This window comes from Myotis davidii, unplaced genomic scaffold (assembly GCF_000327345.1).
Source record: "Myotis davidii unplaced genomic scaffold, ASM32734v1 scaffold73, whole genome shotgun sequence".
Taxonomy (NCBI): domain Eukaryota; kingdom Metazoa; phylum Chordata; class Mammalia; order Chiroptera; family Vespertilionidae; genus Myotis; species Myotis davidii.
The window spans coordinates 2,803,979-2,813,812 of NW_006286675.1; the positions used below are offsets into that span (position 1 = coordinate 2,803,979).

General features: G+C 46.7%; 1 protein-coding gene across 1 annotated transcript in view; it reads left to right on the plus strand.

Annotated features, from left to right (window-relative positions):
- Nucleotides 1-4,647: 4,647 nt before the first annotated feature.
- The window catches only part of IL17RE (interleukin 17 receptor E), a 10,605-nt gene continuing 5,418 nt past the window's right edge, over nt 4,648-9,834 (plus strand). Inside the window, exons 1-7 of the mRNA XM_006758356.2 lie at nt 4,648-5,238; nt 5,572-5,587; nt 6,415-6,519; nt 7,467-7,564; nt 7,812-7,971; nt 8,066-8,205; nt 8,959-9,027. Of these exons, the coding sequence (XP_006758419.1) occupies nt 5,107-5,238; nt 5,572-5,587; nt 6,415-6,519; nt 7,467-7,564; nt 7,812-7,971; nt 8,066-8,205; nt 8,959-9,027 (720 nt within the window). The 5' untranslated portion in view covers nt 4,648-5,106. The remainder of the gene's footprint in view (nt 5,239-5,571; nt 5,588-6,414; nt 6,520-7,466; nt 7,565-7,811; nt 7,972-8,065; nt 8,206-8,958; nt 9,028-9,834) is intronic.

The window sequence follows — 9,834 nt, forward strand, 5'->3', positions numbered from 1 at the left end:
CCTGTGGAGAAGAGTGAGAGGGTAGAAGAGCTGGTCTAAAATCTCTGTTGTAATTTTGGCAGCTGTGGTGTTGGCAACTGGTGCAGACTAGGCCCCAATTCTGGAAAGCTGCTACTGTTGTCATTAGCTGAGGTGGCAAAATGATATTTAACTTACTCCTGGTTGGCTGGAACTGGGTGAAGAACAGCAATAAAACAAACTTCGGCTGGTTTAAGTTGAAGCCCTTCAGGATTTTTCTGTTTTAAGACTAACCCTCATCCTTGCCTCTTTGTCATTCTCTCCATTTCCATCCATTACCCCTTAGTCACTGAAACTGGAGATGAGGAATCAACCAAATTCTACTTCCATTTATGGGTGGTTGGGAGGAAACATTAGGAGGCTGCTTTCCCTGCAGACTGTGGTCTCTACTCTAAAGCATTTTAATTACAAAGAACTTCAATAAAGTTATAACTGCCCTGTCTACCCTGTGCCTTGTGCTTGGGATTTACCAGTGTGAATGGTGCATTGCTTGAGTGGCTTTAGACACTAGGAGATAGATGGAAACTCCCTGAGAAACCTGGCAGCGGCCATCGAGAAGGAACTTAAGTCATTAGTTGCCACCTGTAGCTGATTAGCAGGAACTATTATGGGCCATACATTCAATCTCTCCACCTATTAGATGATCCCTTCTCACTTATCCAGCTGGGGTTATGCAGTCTTCTTTTGGTTGTATATTCATGTTTATTATTCAGTGTACAGTGTCAGTTACGTGTCTGATACAGTAGTCCCCCTTATCTGTGGGGAATACATTCCAAGATCCCCAGTGGCTGCTTGAAGCCTTAGATAGTGCCAAACCCTATATATACTGTGTTTTTCCTCTACATACCTACCTATGGTAACGTTTAATTTGTAAATTCGGCACAGGAAGATATTAGCAACAGTAATAAACCAATAATTATATCACTATACTGTAATAAAAGTTATGTGAATGTGGTCTCAGTGCGAGATTTCATCATGCTAGTCAGAACACAGTTTCAACTTCTGAATTATGTATTTCTGGAATTTTCCATTTAATATTTTTGGACTGTGATTAACTGTAGGTAACTGAAACCATAGAAAGTGAAACTATAGATAAAGGGGGACTACTGTACTATATTATGGTATCCACAATAATTCACAAGTATTCCTGCACACAGAGAATATGCAACCTAGGTGAAACATGATACAAATGTGAAACAATATTTGAATGGTATGGAGCAGATAAGTTAAAAATAGAAGTGAAAAGAGATATGTAGCCCTAGCTGGTTTGGCTCAGTGGATAGAGTGTCGGATATGGACTGAAGGGTCCCGGGTTCGATTCCGGTCAAGGAAACATGCCCAGTTTGCAGGCTCAATCCCCAGTAGGGGGTGTGCAGGGAGCAGCTGGTCAGTGTTTCTCTCTCATCATTAATGTTTCTGTCTCTCCTCTCTTCCTCTCTGAAATCAATAAAAAAAAAGTATTAAAAAACAACAACAAACGGGATACGTGAACTAAAGGCTCTTTCATGCTTAAAAGTGACAGTAAATACTACATGGAAGATGTGTGTCCCTTTAGATATAAATATATAAATGTATAGAGATGTAGATATTTTTTAATCTTCACCCAATGTTATGTTTATTGATTTTTAAAGAAAAAGAGAAACATCAATTGGCTGGCTCTCTTATGTGCCCCATCCTGGGACTGAACCCAGAACTTAGGTATGTGCCCTGACTGGGGATTGAATTCATAACCTTTTGGTGTATGGTACGACAGTCCAACCAACTGAGCCATACTGGCTAGGGTCCCTTTACTCATCCATTTGACTTTATGTCTCTGGATGGATAACTGCAGATCTCTTTCCTCTCCAGAGTTCTAGTCATTCTTTTGTTCTATAAACATTAGGTATGTACTCAGTCACTATTAAGTACTGGGAGTACTATCTGATTGCAAAATCTCTTCCTCTAGATGTCCTGATTATTACATCAAACTTAACTCTTTGCCTTCTACCTCATAATCATTCATCTTCCTGCATCCCTATATGCAAGAGAGCACAGCTCTAGATCATCATCATAAGTCCCTACTATGTGCCATTCATTTTTGAACAACCAAAATTATTAATCTCAGAGATTTTCGAAAGTGTGGTCTCAATGCAGCAGTCCTGTTTTATCTCCCAATACTCTCACCACACACTATCTTAGCAGAACCTTTTATGAATTCCCAAGTTGGTTTCATGTTTTCCCAGTTTTCTTAAAATTTTCTCAATGGCCCTTGGCAGAAAAAAGTTCCCCAGCCCTGAAAGGGGTCAAGAAAAGAGAAGTATAGCCCTAGCTGGCTTGGCTCAGTGGATAGAGCGTTGGCCGGCGGACTGAAGGGTCTGGGTTTGATTCTGGTCAAGGGCATATGCCTGGGTTGCAGGCTCAATCCCCAGTAGGGGATGTGCAGGAGGCAGTTGATCAATGATTCTCATCATTGATGTTTCTGTCTCTCCCTCTCCCTTCCTCTCTAAAATCAATAAAAATATATTAAAAAGAAAAGAGAAGTGTTAAAGAACAGAACCAAGTTTCTCATTTCATGTACCCAGCATTGAAAGATGCGTGATTGCTGCAGGGTGAGGTAACCTTAGACTCCTCCACTGCCACCATGGGCCCCAGTTTGGGAAGCTGACATGATGAGACATGTGATCACTTACAGCTTGTCGCCCTTCAAGTAGTGCGCCTTCCCGCACTCCTTCAGCAAGGCATCCCCAACGGGCTGTGCAGCAAGCATTCAGGCGTCCATCCTTGGCGTCGTACGGCCATTTGTAGCATTTTATCTTGTCCACACATGGGGGACCCAGGAGTTTGAGAAATCCAAGAGGAAAAGTCCAGCTGCCTATGAAAATGACAAAGGAGCAACTCATCTGGAGGATGGTTCCCTACCTCTGAAGGACCCTTCTCTGGGAGAGGAGTCTACATTGTGTAGTGTCTTGAAGACTCAGTAAACTTCTTGTGGGGCTACAGTGTTCTGATTTTGCATTTTTGGGGAGCAGAGTCCTTGGTGTAACTTGCTAATATTCAAGTTAATGAACTCTCTTCCCCAAATGAGCCCTGAACAGTTTTGGCTTGTCTGGGAATTTGGTGAAGGAGTGGGACTCACCCCTTGTTCTACAGTATAATCTACAAGAAAGCAGCTGCAGCTACTCTTGCAAGCTGGCCAGTTGTGGGTGGCATGGACTGTGTGAGTGTACGTTCCTGTCCCTCTGCTCCCATAATAACAATAATAAAATCTAACTATAGTGTAAATGCATAATCTATGTAGATCTGAACCACTGTGAGTTAGATAACAATTTAGGCAGAAGACTCCCTAACTAATCCTTAGAATGGCCAGACCACCCTTTCCTCCCTTCACATCTTACTCATTTGTCTGCAGTGATGGGCTCCAAGGCCAAAAGACAGAACTGTTTCAGGCAGGCCCTTCAGGCTTCCCAGAAGCAGAGGGAGATGAGGCAGTGGGAGGGGGGCCGTAAGGGAACTGACCTGTGAGAGGCCGGCAGAAGTGGAGCTCCCAAAGCTGGAGACCTGGACTTTGACCAAGTAACGTTCCTTCCTGCTTGCTTATCTTTGTGAAATGAAAACAGTTCCCACCTGACTTATAATGTAGTTACGAGGGTCAAATATGAAAGTACTTTGTGAAATGTGAAACGGATAAACTGCTATCATAATTTACATTTATTCAATGACAGCACCTATTTCATGACATCCACCCTAGGCACTGGAGAAACATGAAGAATAAGAAAGGGTCTTTATCTTTTAAGGAACTCAAAAGCGAGAGGGCATTTTTAGAATAATAGGTAGGATGGGATCTTCAGACAATGGACCTGGTGACTTAGAAACTAGAATTGGCCTAAAGAAAGCTATGGTCAGTCTACTGAAAGGTGCAGAGTGACAGTAACAACTTCAAGATGCCTTAACCCAGTAGGTGTGCCCCAAACTTTCTTTCCACTGTGTGCGTCACCAAGAGGGCTGAAGCAGATCAAATGCTCCATGAGCGGGAGGAAGCTGTGGGATGATGGGGAGGGTCCCAACAAAGACTGGAGCCTTGTCAGCATCATCAGAAACCACAAGAAACCAGGTCAGTGTGTGGGGCCCGCTCCCTTAGCTCCAGGGCTTGCTGTGAGCTCTGTGGCTTCTTGAGCAGACTGTACTGAGTAGTGGATCCTTTGAAGCCAAAGGCCCCTTTGGCATGGAGCCCTGTGTCCAGAAAAGCTGGAACTGACTAGAGAAAACTGAGCTGTAGTCCTGAGAGTCAGCCAGGGAGGGAACCAGCTGCATATGGAGTCATGTGATGCTTATGTGCAGCCTTTAGTGCTTTCTTACTGTTCTGCGCAACTCCAAATGGTGTGCCAGTCACCTCTGTCTTTGGCATCCAATGCAGAGTAGTGTTTAATACAGGGGTGGGCAAACTTTTTGACTCGAGGGCCACAATGGGTTCTTAAACTGGACCGGAGGGCTGGAACAAAAGCATGGATGGAGTGTATGTGTGAACTAATATAAATTCAAAGTAAACATCATTACATAAAAGGGTACGGTCTTTTTCTTTTTTTCGGTTTTATTCATTTCAAACGGGCCGGATACGGCCCGCGGGCCGTAGTTTGCCCACAGCTGGTTTAATAGCTCTGTCAATTCTCTAAGTGAGGGGATGAAGCATATGTCTAGAGGGGATCAAAGTCAAGAGCTAGTTAACGGGCGTGTAGTAGGGTGTTGCCGGAGTAGGAGGGGTTAAGAAATGGGTGCAGCGGACCATTTCCCTAACCCTGTGCTGGCCTCTTTCCTGCTATTTCTCTGCCAGAGCAGGAGACATGCCCTCCTTGCCCTCCTTGCCCTCCAGTCGGAGGCAGTAGGGTTTTCTGGGGGGCAAGCATCCCTCAGTCCCTCTGCTTGGAGGAGAAGGAATGTGGCTTGGCCTGCTGGTTAGGATCAAGGAGGAGCTTTGGGGCTGGGCGGGGCAAGGGCAGGCTGAGGCTAGGGTTCCTACTGGCACTGTGCTCCCTGTTGCTGTACTGCAAAGTCCTGCCACCCACCTTCAGGCCGTGCAGCTATGTTCTGGGTGCCCTGACCCAACGGAAGTCCATGGGGCACCCCAGACTGGCAGCCCTGCTCCTGCCTCTCAGCCTGCTGCTCATTGGCGTCTCTGCCTCTGCCGGGATTGGCTGTCCCTGTCTGCCCCACTGGACTACCCGCCGTCTGCTGGTCTCCCACATGGTAAGGTGCCATTACCGGGTGGGGATATCTGCCTGGCACAGGCTGGCAAAGCTCTCCACTCTCCTGTCTCCTTTTCCACCTCCCCAAATCCATGTGCTCTGATGGCAGCCTCAGTGTGCCCTCTACACAATCTCAAAGGGGTCTTAGTGGCCTGAGGACCTGGGCAGGGTGGAGCTGGGAAGAAAAAAGCCACAAGGGCTGGGCTGTTAGCTTCTGGGCCTCAGAATTAGGTGATTTGAGGCAAAGACCCCAAGAAGAGTGCTTCTTGTGAGAACCCCTCCTAATTATACTTCTCTCCTTTTTTTACTCCCCTACTGGGCCCTGTGCCTTCAGGATGACAGTTTCACTGGTAAGTCTCATTCCCTGCCCTGCTCCTTTTCCCCACACCCTCCCCCCCCCCACTGATTTTTAGAGAGAGTGGAAGGGAAGGGGGGGGAGAAAGAGAGAGAGGGAGAGGAGAGAGAGAGAAGAGAGAGAGATGTGAGAGAGACACATGGATTGGTTGCCTCCTGTAGGTGCCCTGACCAGGGCTGGGGATTGAACCTGCAACCCAAGTATGTGCCCTTGACCAGGAATTGAACCCGAGACCCTTCGGTGCACAGGGCAACACTCTATCCACTGAGCAACACCAGCCAGGGTCCCCACACCCCTTTAGTTCCAGATCCCCAGGGAGGCTTGCATCCTACTTTTGGTTCACAGCCTGGGAAGTAGCATAGTAGCAAGGAAAAAGCACAGGGTTTAGAATCTGGACAAGTCTAGGTTTGCATTACCATTCTGCCACATACTCCACGTGTGGCTGCAGTCAGTACACTTACGCCCTCCGACCCTTGGTTTCTGAGGGGTCTACCAGAACAGTAGAAATGATTGTACAATGAAGACTGTTGCCCCTGAGCTGTGGGAGGATTAAATGAGAGACCTGTAAATCTCCAGGCACACCCGCCCCTTAACTGTCAGTAATAAAATGACATCCATATTTTCTCACACATTATCTTACTTGATCTTGATAACAGCCCCACTTTGTGAATGATAAAGTTGAGGCTTAGAGGGGTCCGTAACTTGCCCAAAGTCACAGAGCCAGGATGTAAGTGGCAGAGCTCAGCCTCAAGTCCTTCTTGTCTGAAGCAGGAGAGATGTCTTTGAACCCTACCACTTGATTTTTTTTTCCACCTTTTACAGAAAGATCTGCCCATATTCCTTGCCATACCCTGCCACATACCCGGGCTGCTTGGCTCTGGTGCTGCCCCTGCTGTTTGTGCCTGCACCTGGTGTCAACTCCTTCAGGTATGAGAACTAGCCCTTGGGCCATTCTCAATGGAGATGTGCATTGGGGGCATTTGGGGGTGGGGAGGCTGATGCAAGGGCGACTGATATTAGTGAGTTCATTTGTATCATTTTGGGATGTTTCTCTTTTCAGCTGGCACCAATTGTTGGAATAAAATGTCAGTTCTAGAAATTTATTATTGATATCTTCTATTTGTAAAGTAAGATCCTTCTTATTTAACTCTGTATTTTTATTGCCTAGCTCAGTGCTTGATATATACTAAATGCCCATGCTCTGCTTAAGAATGGGCAGTTTGTAATTTTTCACTGTTATAAATAATACTACAATGAACATCTTTTTAAAAAAAATTTTTTAATTGATTTCAGAGAGGAAGGGAGAGGGAGAGAGAGAAAGAAACATCAATGATGAGAGAGAATCATTGATCGGCTGCCTCCTGCCCACCCCACACTGGGAATTGAGCCTGCAACCCAGGCATGGAATTGAGCCATGACCTCCTGGTTCATAGGTCAAACGCTCAACTGCTGAGCCATGCCGGCCGGGCTACAGTGAACATCTTTAAGATGTTCTCTTTTTTTCTACTTAAGAAATAAATCATTAAAAATTTTTATTTACTGATTTTAGAAGGAGAGGAAGGGAGAGAGAGAATGAAAGAGTGAGAGAGAAAGAGAGAAACACTGATTTGTGTTCTACTTATTTATGTATTCATTGGTTGCTTCTTGTATGTGCCTTAACCGGAGATCGAATCCGCAACTTAGTGTATTGGTACAATGCTCTAACCAACTGAGCTTCCTGACCAGGCCAAGAAATTAATCCATTTTTTATGGTAGCATAACTTTCAGGACCCTCCCTGATCTAAAATGACTTACTCTTCAACACTGGGCCATCATCTCCAGGTAGGGAAGGGGCAGTAAAGGGCTAGATGTTAAATGTGCCCTTTCCTGTGCAGACCTTCAACTGAGCTGGTTCCACCGCCTGGTGCAGAAATCCAAAAAGTCTTACATGTTCCAGTTCTGTAGGAGACACAGGATGCCAGCATCTGCTCAGGTACTCTCCCTGCCAGTTCCAGCCCTGCCCTGTGCCCCTTTCCTTTCTGGCCTCTCATTTTGTTCTCCAGCCCTGTGAGAGATGGGAAGTATGGAGATGAAGTAGACTATTCTTCCATTATACAGTTAGGGAAACTGAGGCCTAAATATTGAGCAACTTCCCTGTGGTACCCCAGGTTCCAGAGGGAGAAATAGAAGCCAGAGGTCCTGATTCCTGGCTTAAGGCCAACCTTGCTCTCTGCCTACAGAGGAAGCTTCTGACTCACTGTTGCCTGTCTGAAAAGGACCATCAAATTTCCGTCCCCTCCCCAGACATCTCCCAAAATGGGCTGCGCTTCAAAAGGACCCAACTTTCAGATCCAGAGGCAGTGGAAGGTCTCCTGAGACAAGACTCACAAAGGCATAAAGGTAGACATGGGGTGTGACTGGAGATAGGCACAGCCACGTAGTGGTGCCTTCGCTAAAGCCAAGAGACAAGGCCACAAGTCCCCCTTCTCCCCAGGGCCTGAGTTCTCCTTTGACTTGCTGCCCGAGGCACGGGCTATTCGAGTGAGCATTCCCTCAGACCCTGAGGTCAGCGTGCGTCTTTGTCACCAGTGGGCACTAGAGTGCGAAGAGCTGAGCAGTCCCTTTGATGTCCAGGTATGGAGTGTCATTTTCCTGTAAAAAGCCAGATCACACAGTGCTGGAGCAAAAACAGCCCACCCATTGTACATACAGGGAGCCTGAGGTCCAGGGAGGGAAGACAGTTCTCCAAAACCCACAAGTCCGAAGTGCCTAGCATTAAGATTCCTTTGGACTAGACAGAAAATGCAGGCGCCTTGTCACGTGGGAGGAGAGGAAAGGAAAGGGCATGCAGAGACCTGGTGCAACTGGGAATGACTAGCAGAGAAATGAATATGGTATTTACCCACATGAGAGGAACCTCAGTGAGATTCGGGTTATAGTAAGAAACCTTTTCAGTTCCTTCGAGAAGTTGTTTTCCCCGAGAAAATAACAAAGTGGTCTCATCTGTCCTGGTTCCCTTCCATTTCCCTCCCTTTGTGGCCTTCCTCAGAAAATGAGCTTATTCTTGTATTATTATTTATTAATTATTGTATTATTTCCCATACAAATATCTGTAAACCTACTTTTACCCTGCCCTATATCGAGACACCTAGAGAAAATGGTCAGAGTACAGAACAGAGACCCCTTGAGAGGAAATTTGTCAATGAACGCCCTATATCAAGACACCTAGAGAAAATGGACAGAGACCCCTTGAGAGGAAATTTGTCAATGAAAAAATTAAGTTTCACATAAGAGAAAAAATAAGGTCCCAGCTTCCTCCTACCCTCGGCCAGGGTGCCTGTACTCTTTCTCAGGCATCTTTCTCTCCCTTTACTGTTTCGTCAACAGAAAACCGTGTCTAGGGGCCACACTGTAGACCTGCCTTATGAATTCCTTCTGCCCTGTCTGTGCATAGAGGTGAGTAAAGAAAAAGGTGGGGGTTGTCCATGGCCCCACTCTTAGGTCCCCAGATAGTGCAGTTGGTCAAACATATCTCCAGTAAGTCGGGTTTTAAAAGGACTGGGTGTTAACAAGGTGTTTAGGAAGACAGGTGCCAGCTTGACTGTGAGCCACACACTGGGTCAGAGATGGAAGTGTCCTGCTGACCAAAAGATTCTTGGGGGTGATTCCAACCTCAGCTCCACCCAAACCCAGCTTTCCTTGGCCCAGACCTGGATTCAGCCCCCTGAGGCGGAATAGGCAGCTCCCTTCACTGTGTGTGCTGATCAGTCATGGTGGGGGCACGTGGCCATTGCAAGATTCCATATGGCCTCAAAAGTCTTGTCCCCACTAGCCCTTCGTGGCAGTCCTCCTCTCCATAATTCTGAAGTGCCTAACATTAAGACTTCTTTGGATTAGACAGAAAAGGCAGGGGCCTTGACATCCAGGAGGAAACTAAAGGGAGGATGCAGGCAGAGACTTGGAGCACTGAGCATCTGCCAGGGTGGACAACCATTGGGCGTTTGGGCAACCCAGATGGAGGGACCCATACAGGGCACTAGGCACCTTGGGAAGCACTGAAAGTGGGGGTATAGACAGAGATGTGGACATCACAATCTGCCTCTTTCTGGGGATAGGTTCTCCTCTCCGGGGGCAAGAGGACTCAGCCCCTCATTAGCTGATCTCACTCCCATACTCTGGAGTTCCTCCCCCAGCGTCAGGCACCACTTACCCTTGCCTACACCCTGCACTGCTTCCCCTCCTCAGTGCCCTGCCAGCTCAGGC